Here is a 17498-nt window from a genome sequence, read left to right on the forward strand (position 1 = left end):
CAATCCATTTCCTTTCATCCCACCCAACAACCGTTTTCCGTCTCTCACTTAACATCCCCGCAAACCTCACCGGAAAATCATTCCGGAAAACCGACACACCCAGCATTTATCAACGAATTTTCCCACACTTTCGACTATAATAATCGAAATAATTCAACCCTTTTCCTTGTTTAATTCAGGTATATATTCTTCATTTCATTTAATTACTTAACCCTAAGCTCCAATTTTTCTCAATTAAATTCGATTCACTCCATTTCAAACTCCAATTCTATCAATTGGGCAGCTGAATTGAAACTTTGTTGAATCAGATTTCAACTTAAACCCCAGAAAAATTTCAAAAAAGAAGGAATCAATTTGTACTCCAGTGTGTGATCGTGGGTACTTTCAATTTCCGGTAAAAAAGTTATATTTCTTATATTTTTGGTGAATTTGTGAAGAAAAATGAGTGATTTGGTTTCTGGGTCCGATCCATCGGGCAGCAATGAATCAAAGGGTAGTGGGTTTGATGCTGCCCGAATTCAGGAGGTTAAAGCATGGCTTGTTTCTCAATTTGATGCTGTTGGAAAAGATGTGCCCGAATTCGAATACACCCCTCGAAGTATTGCACATTTGCATAATATTGCATCTGTTTCTCAGGCTAAGACTCAGGCTGCTGGCATTGTTGCCAATGATTTTCGACAAAAGGCGGCCGAGTATCGATCTCAAGGTTTTGGCCTTGACCCTTTAACTTGTTTATGATATCTATAAATGGGCATTGTGTTGTAGATTGTATATTTTGTTTGCAATGTTGATTTTCTTGTTGCTTAGTTTATGTTGGCCTATATTGTATAATGTATACATTGGATTGGTTTTTGTGATTGGTTTCTTGTGCTTGAATGTTGAATTGTTTAGTGGTGATGTTTGCGGGAGTTTAGATTTTCGAGTATGTGGTTTTGAGTGTGTAGTTGGAAAACTGAGACAGTGGCTAGCCAAAGTAAGTTAGAATAAGAAAATTGCCTAAGTTGGTTTTGATTTCTTTTTCTGATGATTATGATGGGTGTTTTGGATTGCTTAGCTGCAAGGATTAGGGAGTTATTGGAGAATGTGGGTTTGGCTCAAGAGAGTTTGCCATCCAGCATAGTGGGCTCGGCGCAAGTTTTGGCGAGTGTTGCCAACTTGTTGAACATAAGAGACACCGAGTTGAGCAGGTGAGTGTTGCTTGACACAATGTTTATGTTTTTTTACTACGGTTTGGTTTTTTGTACTTGATTTCTAGAGAATTTACAAGAATGAATATGCTTCTAGTTTCCTTGTGTCGATGGGGGATCTTTCGCTCAGAAAGTCTGGTGTAGAGGAGAAGAGGGCAAAGGTACAAAAGGAATCTAAGGTGCTCCTTGATTATACACGAAAGGCTATAGCAAGGCTAACTTACTTGAAAAGGTATGCTGTCAGTGAGATTCGTCAAAAACGTTTGTCCTTTGTAGAGCAGTTGTTTATGTTATGTTTGGTAAATCCCTGGTGGTTACCTTGATAGCTTTTTGAGGACATTTTTGTTTAGAAGTTTGACTAGTTTCGTTTTTTCGGCTTGAACTAATGGCTGTAGCTGCTTTGCATATTTTAAGAATACTTGCTCAATTGGAAGATGAAGTAGCTCCTTGTGAGGCTCAAATTGAAAACTGGAAGACAAACTTGCCACTCCTGGTTTCAAAAGAGCGTGAATACAATCAGAGATATTCCAACTACAAGGTAGTGTACATTACTTGCTGACTTTGAAATTTAAAACTATTGCTTACTATCATTTGATTGGGAAATAGAATGGTATTGCTGGTCTTTCTTAAAGCTTCTTTTTATATTTGCATACTCGTGATTGAGAAATAGGAATGCTTCATTTATCTTCATATGTGACATCCATTCAAATATTATGGATTGCTGGTTCAATATACAGTGCTGTGTGAGTCTTTGAGGCTACTTTGTAATTTGTGATCTTTGTGATGTTTTTGCTTCTTTTTCTCTGTGAAATCTGTAGCAGGAGGCTTAAGCTGTATACTGCTTGTATGTGTTGATCATTTTGGCTTTACAAACTTATGTTGGAATCTCCATGTTTCCTAGGAGAAGATACATATGATATTTGTTGTTTTTATGCTAAAACTTGACAATTCACAGCGGGTCTTAATCACTAGGCTATATTAGCTGTTTGAGCAACTGATCATGTAATAGTATTGAAATTATGGATCAGATGAGTGTTCAGATCAGAAAATAGGATGAACATTATGGATTGATTTCTCCATCTTGTTACAGTATACTGTACTTATCTTGAACCAGCAAAATCTTGACACTTTATTTGCTTGCTAGATTGTTTTCCCTTTTACTCTATAAATAAGACAATAGAATGATGAAAATTTTGTTTTGGAATATTTAAAAATTACGGCGCCTTTTCTTTTATGAAAAACTTTTAAGAGTATCAAAGAAAGATTTTGCTGCCTTTCCTTCATTTCACTGGGCTGATTAAGGTGTTTTTCTCCCCTTGTATGAGCAGGCACTTCTGAATCGCGTGGGTTATGCCCCTGAAATCAGCCATGGGGTATTGGTAGAAATGGCGGAACACAGGAAAGAGATGGAGAAGAAAACTAAACCTATTCTCGATACTTTGAGAAGTTACCAAGATTTGCCTCCTGTAATAAATCTGAATTCTTTTACTTGCCACCACAGTTGATTTTTCATTTTTGATGTTCTCAGCTTGTTTTTCTCATTATTTTTCCCCTTTACCTTTCTAGGACAAAGCATTGGCTTCACTGGCAATTGAAGACAAGAGAAGACAGTTTGCTGCCGCAGAGAAGTACCTTGAGGAGGTGTTGCAGTCTGCGCTTTCAACAACAGATTAGCTTCATATCTAACATTTTATCGTGTTTAGAGTGAGATCAAGTTTGTCACTTTGAGAAGATGTCAACGCCTAGCTTGTCAATTGGCACTGTACTTGAAGCCACAACACCTGGTGCACCCACTCAAATCTCAACCAATAGTTTTGAAAATCAATCTTGTTCACACATTTCTGTATAGTGCTCTTAATATTTAGGGGTGGTGTAAGCGTCGTTGTGTACTCTATGCCGCTGTGTTTTGGCGGTTGTGATGAGTTATTTAGATGTTACGTGACTAGCCTGACCGCTATATGTCATAGTAGTGAGTAATTAGCCTTGAAAATATCATGCCTAAGTATTATAATTGTAGTAACTTCATGGACCAATGTGCAAATTGAAGGTTTGTTGATCGCTAATTGCTTACTTTATGTATGATGATCGATTATGGTGACGCTCTAAGTATTTTCTGTCCAACTAATTTTTTTTTTTTTTTTTTGAAAGATTCTATCAAACTAAATAAAGCAAAGGTTTTACTAAAAAAAAAAAATTAACGAAAAAATAAAAAATAAAAAATAAAATTAGTACTTATCTCTTCTCTCATTCATTGTTCTCTATTTCCCACTCCTTAAACAATCTTGTTATAAGTTTACTTCAAAAATTTTAAACAATTTATTCTAACATCGGAAATAAGTTTGGTTTGAAACCTAATTTCAAATGGGGGAGGGGATTTGAACTTATAACCTATTGTACTCAAACTCTCAATCTTTGCCACTAAGTCAAGATTTCATCGGTTATTGTGGTATGTGAGAACTTTTTAGTTCGTCATAGCTCGCTAACTATTATCAAATAACATTCATTAGTTTTTAGTACAACCGATGAAACTCTTCACAAAAGTTAGTTAAGATTATTTCAGTACAACCGTTTCCTAACAGAATCAGCTTATATTAACATCACCCATTTCAGTTTAGTTTGTTTTAACACTGTTAATTTCTTCATTTTCAAGAAACCTGAGTTTATTGAGAGACTTCAAACTTCAGAGTTTCTACTAATTCTGTTTTCATTCATCGGTTAGTCTTTTCATTTTGTAACTTCAACTTCAATCATATAATAAAATTTAAACCCATAATTCGATTGAATTATTCTGTTTGCATGCAAGATTGTTCTACTTCTTGTATTATTTCATTACAAACATTATATTGTGGTAATTTCCTGATTATTTCGTACTATATTCCATGCTTCGTTTCTTTTACTGATTTCATGCATCATTTCTGGTATATAAACTATGGATGATGAACTTGGTTTTTTTTAGTGTAATTTTCTTGGAGAAAAACTTGCATTTTGTGGGATTTCTGCTAAAGAAAAACAAGGCTGAATTTGTGATAATCACGTATTAAACTGAAATATATTTTAAATTCCTCTGTTTTAATCAGGTTTATGAGTCGAAATTCGCGGTAATTGAGATACCCAGTTTTGGATAATCCTAGATAGTTGTTTCATTCGAGGGCAGAAATCATTACCATACTTTTTTTTTGGCAGGAATTTAGATTACTTGCTTCTGGAAATATTCAGTTTAGGTACAAAAATGGGAACAGAGGATGAGAATAATCACAAGAAGGAGACAGCTCAGCCACTAGACGAAATCGACATCGATTTCTTGAAAAAATATGTAAGACAGTTTAACTCTTCTCATTCTTGATTATATAAGGATTGATTGATTAAAATGGTTGACGAAATAAAATATTATGCTTGTTTAAATGATAATTTTTTTTTTTCTGAAACTTAAAGTTTGATAATATATGCAGGGAAATGGACCTTACTCTTCTGACATTGATGAATTGGAAAAGGATATAAAGAAATATGCTAGGAGGGTTAAGAAATTATGTGGTACGGAAAAAATGCGACTTAATATTATGCTTCGTATGAGTTAATAAGTTAGTATGTGGTACTTGATAATGTGTCTTGTTCTTTGCATGATTTGCTTATCTCTAATGGTTCTATGAATATAATTAAGTTGCCTTTCAGCAATTAACTTTAGCTCGATCTGTTGTTATTGACATGATCATGTACTATGTTTGGGGACAAGCACGCAATGATATACATGTACACACGATTGGTATATATATAATCAAGTATCAATTGTCGATGCTCAAATGGCATGTCGGAGTGTTGAGGATCTTGACACAGATAAATGAGTCTTGAAGAGAAGGGAAGGGTCCGAGTTTGATGAGAAGGGAAGAGTTCAAGTATGATAAGGAAAAAGGTGTTAGAAATATGAGATTCTGATTTTGTTCTGTATTTGATGTTCCTGTTTCATTTGTCAGGGTTACATCTTACAAGCGATGTAGGTCATTTATTTGGCATAAACTCTAAACATTTTTTTTTTGCTTTTTTAGTGAAATATTGCATATTATTTGTAGATATTGAATTATGATTTAAGTTTTGGATTGAGCTAATTAATCTTCTTATATGACAGGAGTCGAGGATTCTGACACAGGACTATCAGCTCGTAGCAAATGGAATCTCAAATCGGATATACTAATGATGAAGACAGAAGAAACTCTCCGTGTAATAATTTTACCTTAATTCTCTTCTGTCCTGAATAATAGTCTCCAAATTTCTTAATAGTTGTGGACTTATGGTGACTGATGTACGTTCAGGTTGCGTACTGCACCAGCATAATGAACCCTAACACCGAACAAGCTAAATATGTGGTTAGACTGTCAGGAAAATTAAGGGTAATTGATGCTTCCTTTTTCCTCATGTTTTCCACAAACTCCTCTTTTTACTGATTTCTCAGCTCCCTAGCAGGCTTCTTTGGTGAATATTAGAGCATTTGGCTTCTATGTTACATGTAACAGTAGGTAGTAGACTAGCATCAAGGCTTAGCTGTTTTACTTGTGGCACTGTAGGATTGACTATGTGGTTAAGACTCACTAACGGTTTTTGTTTTTGCATAATCGTATGTTTATAAATTATAAATAGAGAAGAAAAGTGGGAATACATCTGCCTTCGACTTTTCTTACACCATTTTCATATAATAAATTATCACAGGCTATGATTATTGTTGGGCTTGATGATGGAGTTTCTCCAACTGATATAGAACAAGGCACGCGTGTTGGGTATGTTGTTGATGCTCTTTGATATTTTTGTGTGTTCATTTCCTTGATGTAACTTACAGTCACTAATGTGAACATATTACTTTGATTTGGTGCTAGTGCAAGCTAGTACACCATAACTCAGCTAACAATTCCATGTTGGCTATATAGCTAACATATGTGTCTGTAGTCTGAACTATATTACTCGCTTTCTGATCGTTATTGCAGAATTCTGCACTGTCACATGGATAAACTAAGGCTTGTTTGGCTGTAGGTTGAGTGTTTTCAAACTATGAGTTTAAGCTCTTTGTCTCGAACTATAATTCCTATTAACTTTCTACTGCTTTTTGAATTTTGGAATAAATTGAGAGTTACTACTTATATATATATGGATAGTACTGTCTGTTAAATAGTTACAAGCTCACCTTCTACTCTCGCCTTACTACAATGCATCCTTCACTCTGTGTCTGACATGATCACAGAAACTATACCAACTAAAAATCCATCTTAGACACATAAACTCACTGGTAAGTTGGTGTGCTTATTTTAACAGGATTACTCTCAACAAGCCCAAGATACAGATATCCTTACCTCCTAAAATTCATCCCGATGCATCTTTGTTGACAGTGAAGGAGAAGCCTGATGTAACATACAATGATATTGGTGGCTACAAAGAACAGATACGAATGGTCCGAGAAGTAAGTTTTTTTCAATAAAAGTTTGCTCAAATTTTCTAAATGAAAATGGTGTAAGAAAATCTACTCGCTTTCTCTTTTAGTAATTCTTAAGCTATGTGTCTGTTTGCAGGTTGTTGAATTACCCATGATTCACCCAGAAAAATTTGTCGCTCTAGGGGTTGATCCTCCTAAAGGAATCTTGTTTTATGGTCCTCCTGGGACAGGGAAAACACTGATAGCCAGAGCTGTGGCTAACAGAACTGATGCCTGCTTCATTCGTGTTAATGGAACTCAGCTTCTCTACAGGACAAAGGGTAAGGGTGCTGCAATGGTTCGTCATATATTTAAGGTATGCACTATGCTAAGAACAAAAAAAATTTAATACCACTGTGTTCTCTTCTTGTTCAGTTGCTTTATTGCTAAATTATACACATGCATTGTTACAGATGGCTAAGTCAAAATTGGCCTGCATACTTTTCTTTGATGAAATTGATGCCGTAGGAGGTGCACGTTCTTTTGATGTTGCTCGTGGTGACAATGAGGTACAACATACTATGATGGAAATAGCAAATCAGCTTGATGGATTTGATTCTCGTGGAAACATCAAAGTTGTTATGGCCACAAACAGGTTAATATGCTCCTAATGAGTAATTTTAGGACTTAGGCTTTATTGTTGTTGAGTACGTATCTCACCATGCTCTTTCGATATTTTCCAGACCTGATACTCTTGACCCTGCCCTCCTGCGCCCTGGAAGAATAGATCGGAAGGTTGAGTTTGGTCTTCCTGATTTAGAGGGTAGGACTCAAATATTCAAGATTCAAGCCAAGAACATGAGTTGTGAAAGGGGCATTCGTTTTGAACTTCTTGCTCGCTTGTGTCCCAACTGCACAGGTGACTTAGTTTGCCCCCCTATTCTTAAGTGTATGTAAAACAACATGGAAAGATAGATCACACACATGAAATTATAGTTATTGTGACTGTTTAATTCATAGACCCGGAGAGGACAGAAGTAGGTCTGTAGGTTTGCTCGCTTTCTCCTTAACAGAACATAATTTATACTGTATGCAATTTCTTCACTTCCTGAAGGTGGCCTAAATTGTTGAGAGAACGAGTTTAAAGCTAATTATTTCACTTCAGAAAATAAAACTTCAAAAGATTTTTCTCTTTATTTTTGAACATTACATGAATACATATTTGATTAAATGCAACCTGTTGTTACAGGTGCTGACATAAGAAGTGTGTGCACTGAAGCTGGAGTATTTGCCATCCGGGCTCGAAGGAAGTTTGTGAAAGAGAAAGATTTCCTTGATGCAATTAACAAAGTCATCAACGAATACCAGAAGTTTAGTGCAACCCCAAAGTATATGATATACAACTGAAACAGTTGATTTTTTTCAAGAAACCAAATAGCAAACCCCTGAAAACCAGTAAACCGAAACTGACTATTTTAACTGTGAGTTGTGACATGTTTGGCAATGTTAATTGTAGAGATTTGTATTTTGAATTAAGCATTTAGGCTTTATCTTCTGTTTAGGCAATCATAAGCTAGTGAGTTTGGATATGAAAACAGCTTGAATTTTATATCATTCATTGTGCTTCAGCTCTTAATATACACATTAAATTTAGTATGAAAACCTGATGGAAAACTGTCACTGGCTGTGGAGGGCGTAAGGATTCCGAATCACTTGAAAAAATCAGTTCTGTTTGCCATCTGCAGACATGCTGAGACAGGATCTGTAGCAACTGCACTGCAAGGTCTGCAACGATAAATGAGAGGGATTTAAGGACTAATAAACACATTAGGCCCTAAATAGGCGCAAAACTATACATATATTCTACTCCGTAAGAGAAAAATGAGCATTACTCAAAGAATTGATGTATAACCTCTCCTAAATACGAATGCATAAGTGATCTGGAAGTTGTAATTGGGACGGATGGAGTATTTATTAGTTGTTTACAAGCTTATTGTTTCAGCTTATTCAATTAGTTGATTGCATTACTATTTTGCATAAAGGAAGTTTAGTAAATAAGTTTATACACCATTACCAGTTTCCTCATACCCAAAGAAGAACTGGAGGAAGGAAGAGAGGAATGTAGGAGGATAATTGTTTTCATTTCGATATTAGCCTGAATTTTGTACATGCAATCAAGAAATTTTGATATTAGTCTCCTATATATGATATGATACTTCCTTCTTGCGTAAAAAAAAGGCAATCAAGATGATGCCATTTTCTTATTTGTCTAGCCATTTTACATGAGCTACTTGACTAGCTGTATACGAGCAAATCGACAAATTTACACGAAAAGTATCTACTAGGGTCACAATAAATAGATACGATTTCATATGTTTCTTTTATAGGTATGACCGTATGATGAAGGGTCTTAACAGGCTGAAACTCCTCATAAGTCAACCCGGCCTGAGTAAGTTTTATTTTTTTACTCGCAAAACAACAGTATGGTTAATCAACCTCTATTGCGGTTCCAAACCATTTTTAATTTAGGCCCGCTAAAATATAGCCTAACGGCAAAGCAGGCGGTTGGCTGCTTTGTTAACCACCGTTGTGATTTCTTCTCCACTCTACTGATCATTTGTCTTCTATTTTTCAGCAAAACCCTAGAAAAATTTCTAATTTTTGCAAAGTTAATCTATTAATCAACACTCAAGTTCTAGGAGCTTTGGTTTACTGCACCATTCGCAAAAATAAAGGTCCTTTTTTTTCTCTTTCTTTGTCATTTTCTAATTTTTGTGAAATTAATTTCATATATATCCGAATATATAGTCTAATTTTTTTTTTTTACAAATGCAATTGGGGTTTATAAATGGAGAAATACCCACAAAGTATTATAGCCAATAATTTTAAAAATGGTGGTATTTGGTTATTATTATTGCTAATTTGCTATTAACAATTGAAGGAAGAAACTTCTAGGAGGGGTCATTGCAAAGTCCTGCTTGATTCATGTTTTGAAGGCTGCCTTGTTATCTTTGTAATTGAAATTATGATTAGAATTCTCGTGATCGAGAGTATTATTGTTAGCATTCATAGCTGTTAGGCTGTTAGCTACTGTTTGTCCCTTAATTTTGTACAATGAACCCACTTTTTGTGAGTGTTTTTGGGTCAAATGGTGCAAAAAATAAGGGACGGAGGGATTATGTTGCTGCTTGGGAGTAGGATTTAGAAGAATGCATCATGCTTTTTTGATTTCTTAGCTATATGTTGCTTCGGGGTAGGGTTTAGTAGATTTCATCTCACAAGGATGCTGAATTATTCAGTGATTTTCAACTTAGGCCATGGGAAAATATGAATGTCTTAGCGCTAAAATTTGTGAGAAATTGGAAGAGTTAAGTGAACAGGAGAATAGTAGGGATGAATTTTCATCTTACTCTATGCGAGTGGCCTAGAGGTGTACCAAGGTGCATTCCTATAGTAGTAGGCTAGTAGCACACGGTTGATTATTCCCATAGATACAGATATTGCATAGGTGCTTGATAGGAGTGAGCTAGAGATATAGCATCTAAGCAATGATTTTACTGGCAAATATTAGTGACTAATACCCTACTAAACTATGTAATGATGTCTAGGAGGCCGATAAATCTCTTGCTGTCATTTTCTGTTCTTTGTTTTTTGCTGAAAGGGATAAAATAAATTTCGCTAAATGTTTACAGTTTGGACCATGTAATTGCTTTGATAAGTTTTTTGTATTTGACAAATGTTCTTTCAAGTGATGATCCCATATTAAGGAAGTGGAGTGTTACTAAGATGAGAATAGAAGGTTTTACTTGATTAACTTCCATCTTTCTAAGAGTCCAAATCACAATAGGCTTATAAGATATCTTAGAAGTTCCAGGAAAGAGAAGTAATGCACATAAGTGATACTTCTCATTTGTTTCTTTGAGAATGAGAAAGTTTGTGTCAAGTCTGACCATTATACGATCTGAATATCTACCCCTTTGCCTAGACATGCTCAAGAAGTGAATAAATATGTTAGTTTGGAAAATTAAAATTAGTATACCTGGCAAATATATCCAAAGGATTACATTGACCTTTCTGTTTGAGGGCTACTAGTGACTAGTACAAAACTACAGATAGAACACTCACATATATTCTAAGGTGTAGCCGTGTAGGTTAAAGTCTTTCCCCTTTTTCATACGAGTAGGAACATGAAACTGGGGATGAGACCTGTTGTATAATGTTGATATCTAAAGATTTCCCGATCATCATCTTGGTACGGCATATTGAAAAGCATTCATGACTTGCATTGTCTCACAACTGTTTAACTGGACCTATATTCACATCGTAATAAATTTATGCCACTTGAGCACTAGTTTTAGTTTCCACATGACCCTAGTTGCATTAAAAAAAAGTTAAAAAGTTTGTTGTCATGGTAATAAAAATACTTGAATGATTAGATGTTTCAAAGCAAGTTATATCTTACGTTGCTATTTCTGTGTCAAGTGTAAATGTTGTTTTGAAAACAAATGTAGGGACTTGGGGGGTAAGATTTTTCTATTGCGATTGAGTTATACCAAGTATCAATATTAAGTCTTTTTCTCTTTGCAGCAAAATTAGAAATTGTCATGGTGTATTCAAGATATGTGGCGTATGGTTTATGTGGATAGTATTTTGGTAGATGGATGACACTTGAGCTTTGGTGCATAGAACATTGGTGTTAAAAGTCAGAGTATTATCGATTTCATGGAGTGCTAATCTAGCACTAAGGAGTCAAATGAGAATGTAGTAACATTAGATGGTAAAGAGCTGCACAAAAGTGAGTATTTTAAGTCCCTTGATGTCACTTAAATTTGTTGGCTCAAATGGAGAGCATAAAAAATTTATTGGTTGTTACCTACAAATTTACAATTAAGGTTAAAGGAGAAATCATATTGGACTGAACATATTAGAAAGTGGTGTTACTTACCAGCAAACTTTGTATTTTGAGGTGGATGTGCAGGAGCAATTTAGGGGTTGAATTTAGAATAAATATATTTGATATATGGTTTGATTTGCATTGAAGATAGTATAAGAGAGAATTGGTTGCATTGGTTTGGGCATATGAGATGTTGATCAATAGATGCACCATTAAGAATTTTGAAGAATTGTAAGTATAAGAATCTTTGAAAAGCTAACGGAATTGAGAATGACATGAATATATTGGTGTTGCAGAAGCATATATCACTCAATAGAATTGAATGAAGGGAGAAGATCTTTGTTGTCTACTATTGGAGATAAAATATTTGTTTCATTTAGTCGACCCTATCCTATTGAGGTCAGAGCTTTGACATTGTAGTTGGAAGTGTACATGCAGTTCCGTTATTGTGCTAATGGAACCATTTCTGATTTTTTGAAGTTAAAACATTTTACATGGTGGCTATATAGCTTAATACAAGTTTAGTTATAAATGGAAGGTGGGGCAAGTTGTCCTATAGTTTTTGCAATTGCCCAACTTACTAGAATCATGCTTCTAGACAAGGAAAGATTTTCAAGGAGATGCAGCTCCTCTGACATTGTGACTGTTGCTGCGACCACTTATATTCTCCATGTTTGGAAGTGTAATGCAGATCCTTATTGTGCTACTGGAACAATCTTAGTGATCCTTAGTTTGTCATCTTGGTTGTAATCTGTGGATGTATCATGCTTTTTAACCATCATGGCTTTTACTGCTTGATTTTATTGGTGACGTTTACGTTTTAACTAAAGCATGAATGCTTCATCTGAATATCTGATTCTATACCTCAGACACTGTGTTGACATCAGGATAGTGGAATGGGTTAGTGTTGGCTGTAGTATGAATTTTGGATATTCCTTGTTATATGGACATTTGAATGGAAAGGTAATTTAGTACTAATTGTAGGAGAAGGTAATAGCAGATCAGGCCATTTGCATATGATGCCTACATTTTGTATCCAAAGGAGAAGCTGGAGTAGATGCATCATTGCATAATGAACTCACGAGTTATGATGGTAAGTTTTGTCATTCAAAATAAAGTTGCAAAATCTTATTGGCTTGGGAGGTTCACCTCTATGTTTTAAGCCCATTTTTTGGTGTTATGTGATTTATGAAGTGCTAATGTTTTATTATTTCTGTTTGTTCGTCAAAATTGAGGAACTGAGATGACTATTTGTTGTCAATTACCTTTTCTCAAATGACTGTTCAGGCTGTAGTAGCAATATTGACATTGATTCTGGACTGTTCTTTATTGCCTACTTGCCTAGATTAGGGTAACGGTATTGTTGCCAGTTTCACAGCCTTTTTTTTTTTTTTTTTTTTTTTTGCAAACAATGAATAAGCTGAATGAGTAATAGTCTTTCAACTCTTCTAGATGTTCTGTTCTGAACAAATTTACTCCACAGTATGTCAGTATTACATGACAAAATTATTTTCTCTTGTCAAATTTCTCTGTCAAGGAATTTAAGATATATAGATGAGAAAGTCTCAGATGACCAGTTATCTTTTGCTCAGTTGTTAAATTAGAAGCAGACTGCTTTGGCGGAGGAGCACTTTGAGCTTATCATGGGTGATAGACAAGTTCAAGCGATGTTGTTACACCCTCAGAATCTGAGGATGAAGGCAGACTGGTTTTGATATTGCAGGCTGGTGAGTTAATATTTAATGTATGTTATCATTACAGTAAACATAATCTAAGAAATAAATAGCTTCAAAACTTTTATGCATTTATTAGTTCTGCCATTTGTCAAATTATTTTAGGTTGTATGAGGGATGAAAACTTAGCAAAGGCATTTCTTTTACAGCTTCTCACTTGTCAATTAGGACACTTCTCCTTTAGGAGAGAGATCGAGTGGCTGCTTTGCTGGCCGAGCAAATATCATCATGTCTGCTTAATTAAGGCTAAACCAGGAGGGTTGATAACACAGAGTCATGGTTTAATAAGAGGGGTGTCCACTATCCAGTCACTAGGTTTTTCACCTTCAAATTATGAATGAAGGAGCCATAGAGGGAAGAGGAGACGAGCAAGCGGTCGACATTGAGATAATAGCAGAGTTCACTTAAGGATTAAGGTAGATTTTTTAATGCTTTTCTCAGCCTGTGATTTCTGATGGTAATTTGTCATTATTCTCTATTACAATATTATAGAAACTGTAAGCGGAACGTTTCCTTAAATCCTAATATTATGATTAACTAACGCAATACTTTGTCGAAGGTAGTTTGTCTTGTCACTGTCATTGATATGCTCACGGATGATGGCAGTATAGTGCTGAGACTGATAACATTTCAACGTATTAGCGTGTTAAAGGGTGCTGTTAGTGTTGGCTGCTTTGATTATTAGCATTTTCAAGAGGGTGATGTAAATATTTCCGCCATTGTCGCCCGCTTTTGTTAATTAATACTTGTATGTGTTGTATAGTTTTTGGTACATGGCATATAAGATTGATCAAGTCTACAAGTTGTGGCGATTGACGACGACAGTATCCACAGTAAAGACAGAATTGAATTAATTTTTGGCTATGTTGTTGCTTCATTTGTTTATCTGTTTTTTTTAAGAAGGTATCTATGACTTATTCATTAGTCTAATTGTAAAGTATTGATTTTGACATTGGTTTGAAATATGAAATTGACCAAATATTGCATATCATTTAAGGTGACTTTGTGCTTCCAACATTATTGAAGTTTTTTAAGTGACGTAGTTGTTTGAATTCACAAGTCTTTCTTATTACTTGTGATTAATTTATAGGGTTTCTTAAATGGACTGCGCTATGATTTTATATTATGCTTCTGCCGTCTATGGTATGTTGCTCTTCCTCTTAGTTGTAAGCTTCTAACATAATGTCGGTCTATGGCTATGATGTTCTTCCTAGTGTTAGTTGTTACGGAGTATATATTGTCAAATTTCCCTCCGTTATTTAAAGTTCTTCCCACTTTTATGAACTCGGAGCAAGTTGAAAACTTAAAATGAATGATGACTCATCACTTCAATATGAAAAGCTTTTTGTTTTTTTAACGATTACTATGAACTATGGCACATTAGCACAATGATGTCGAAATGTTTTATTTCTCCCATTTGTCGAAGGGTGTTCTCGTGAAGAAAAAAAAAAAAACTATCATAGTCTAATTGCACTAGATTTTTTTTATTTTTTGTTTTGTTATTATTATTATCATCTTTATTTGGTATATAAGTCTTTAAGATGAAGGTGCTCTACCGGACCCTTAAAACATACATATTGAGAGACCATCTTGCTCAATACTTTCTTGAACAATTATTAGTTTGTTCAACTCAAAAATTAGTTGGAGTTGATTAATATGCTTGGCTTGTAGGATAGATGAGAAAAAAGTACTGAGTTTGTACAAATTTTGTTGGCCTACTTTTTGGATTGGACCTGACTCAAAAATTAGATGATTCGTATAGACTTTGTGCATTTTTTAGACCTGAAAATTAATTTTCGACCTAACCTGACTCAATCCCCTAACCCTGATCACTCATAAACAAATTTGACCAAAATATTGTGAAGCTTCATTTTGAAGGCTACAAAATTAAGATTTGATACTCTTTTTTTCTATTACTTGTGTAATGACCAAGTCAAAACGCTAATCACTATTTCAAACGCCACTACCAAATTAAGCCTTAGCATCCTCACTCTTAGAGGCTTAGGTCTATGTCCAACCTCTTTTTTTTTTTAAAAAAAAAAATTATTTATTTATATGTCTACGTAGTATAATAATAACAATAATAATAATAATAAAGATTACAGGTAACAACAATAATAAAGTTTGATATTTACAAATAAAAAAAAACAATAATAAAGTTTGATTGTACTGAGGTTTAACTGGTGCAGACGCCTTAATGGAAGCACATTTCCTAATCAACTTGGACATGTTGCCTAAATTCTATTTTATAAACTGCATGAACGAAGTTTATAATTTTTTTTTTTGAAGACAAGTTTAATAATATTTAATAGTATGTATACGTTAAATAAAGTATAATTTCTCAATATTATTTTTTATTTTTGTGAGGAATATCACTAATTAATTGTTATTACATTGTAGTATGACATCATACAAACAACTTTTGTACCCTCCTAGGCAACAGGAAGAATAATGTGACATCATGTTTTTTAGTGCAATGTTGATCAAGATCATAAATTTATGGGTGTTAAAATAGTTAAAAGTTACTTGTAATCCTGAAATATGCCTTAATTTAAAATAAAGCATAAATAAAATTGAACTTATCAATAGATAACGAAATATAATTTAGAAAAAATACATTGGTCTACTCTACACAAATGTATATTCTATGTTTTTAACTGCTCCATAAACCTATAATAATATGTACCATTTTCATTCTTTTTTGAGAAAATTTATTATTATTATTTTTATTGAATTGAGAATTTTTATATAACTTGTTTGTTGTTTCCAACTAAGGGTCTTGTCTCTTCAGCTTATTTTCAGTTCAGTTCAGACTGTTCAGTTCAGCTCCAATAAGTCCAGTTCAATTCATATTTTAATTTCCTTTTCTCATAAAATATTCAATTCAATTTATTCAGATCTACGCAGTCAATCAGAACAAGCTCTTACTCCTCCATTTCTTTTTTCTTTTCTATAGAGTAAATTTCTTATTCTTGTTATTAAACATATATGGCAAATCGACTATAGTAGAAGTAAAATGAGCTGAGACAAAGGGACCAAATCTAACTTTTAAAACCACAAATTCTTCTTAATCAAATAATAGAGTAGTTAATTTATTAGGTAAGCCAATATCGAAGCTTTGTCTTGATTATTTAGCATAAGGGACAATATCTCAATATGACAATAGGTGAATGTCCCCTCTAATCAAATACACCTGACCTTCCAAAATGTCTACATGTTTAAACGTTAAAATAGGTGACGTATTAATCTTATAATTTTCAATTTTTGGTGATAAATCCATTTGGTAGAACGTGTGTATAATACTTAATATGATCTTGCTTGTATTGTTTTCCATTTTACAATTTTTATTTGGATAATATTATATGTAGCCCTTAAAATTACAAATAAGCATTTATTATCTTTTTTGATTGAAATTAGTTTAGTAATGCACGAAAAAATCACGCGCAAAATTATGTAATTAATGAATTTATATCGATAAACATTTTAATTTCCTTTTATTTATGACACCATAAATTACACAAACAAAATACGGAGTATGAAGTATATTATACAGAGTGATTTATATTTCAACAAAATTCCATTATTGATAATAATTCAAAAAGATAAAATAAATGTTGTCCTTCCACTTAAATTCTCAACAATCAACTATGGTAAATTTACGTACTTAACTTGTGATAATTATGCTCGTATATGTTTATTAGGCTAGACCTATAGATACGTTTTTTTGTGATGAAAATTAAAAACGGGGGATACATTATTAGTAATTTAGTATTAGTCATTTCTCATTTGTACTATACAGATGTCAGCATTTCACTTTGTTTTAATTTGTAATCAACTAATTAATGGAAAAATTGATCCAGTAGCTAATGTTATAATGCACCAATAACTAATCATATACTCTAGCTTAGCTAGAAGTGTAAACAAATATATGATCCAGTAGCTAATGTAATTAAAAAACAAAAAAAAAAAAAAAATAAATAAAACAAGTAACATCTGATTTTTTTTTTTTTTTGTTTAAAAACATATTAACATAGTGCATCTCAACAAAATATAGGGGTTTTACAAGTATTTGATTACTTACGGTCCTTGTATAGTCTTATACTTCTTTCGTTCTAATAATATTGCAACAATTGGACTTTTACACTATTCATTACTCTTATTTGACTACATTATATGATTTATATGATAAAAAATATAGTCATATGAGATATTATTAGATTCGTTTCATAAAATATTTTCACAATATTACCTTTTTATAATTTTAACTCTTATACAATTATAGATATTTAACA

The 17498-nt window shown here is 33.6% G+C and overlaps 2 protein-coding genes and 1 long non-coding RNA gene across 4 annotated transcripts; all 3 read left to right on the forward strand.

The window, feature by feature from the left end:
* The first annotated feature begins 4 nt into the window (after window positions 1–4).
* On the forward strand, window positions 5–3296 carry LOC145631094 (AUGMIN subunit 1-like). Of its 2 annotated transcripts, XM_081683194.1 has the most exons (7): window positions 5–179; window positions 309–706; window positions 1055–1187; window positions 1285–1419; window positions 1602–1725; window positions 2516–2653; window positions 2754–3296. In XM_081683194.1, exons 2-7 carry the CDS (start codon window positions 442–444, stop codon window positions 2859–2861), a joined length of 903 nt encoding a protein of 300 aa, XP_081539320.1. In that variant the 5' UTR covers window positions 5–179; window positions 309–441; the 3' UTR covers window positions 2862–3296. The 2 variants fall into 2 exon arrangements, with proteins under 2 accessions (XP_081539320.1, XP_081539319.1); XM_081683193.1 differs by having other exon boundaries at window positions 5–706.
* A 911-nt stretch (window positions 3297–4207) lies between these two features.
* On the forward strand, window positions 4208–8083 carry LOC145631095 (26S proteasome regulatory subunit 7-like). The gene is made up of 10 exons (XM_081683195.1): window positions 4208–4500; window positions 4637–4718; window positions 5308–5399; window positions 5492–5569; window positions 5886–5953; window positions 6483–6627; window positions 6737–6955; window positions 7053–7234; window positions 7323–7498; window positions 7829–8083. The coding sequence occupies exons 1-10, from the start codon at window positions 4417–4419 to the stop codon at window positions 7984–7986; spliced, it is 1284 nt and encodes a 427-aa protein (XP_081539321.1). The 5' UTR covers window positions 4208–4416; the 3' UTR covers window positions 7987–8083.
* Window positions 8084–9078: 995 nt separating this feature from the next.
* Window positions 9079–14034, forward strand: LOC145631096 (uncharacterized). Its single transcript, XR_014112339.1, has 4 exons — window positions 9079–9314; window positions 12458–12566; window positions 13066–13200; window positions 13356–14034. It is a non-coding gene; the product is annotated as an uncharacterized LOC145631096 (long non-coding RNA).
* The last annotated feature ends 3464 nt before the right edge of the window (window positions 14035–17498 follow it).

This window comes from Chenopodium album, chromosome 5 (assembly GCF_948465745.1).
Source record: "Chenopodium album chromosome 5, dcCheAlbu1.1, whole genome shotgun sequence".
Lineage (NCBI taxonomy): Eukaryota > Viridiplantae > Streptophyta > Magnoliopsida > Caryophyllales > Amaranthaceae > Chenopodium > Chenopodium album.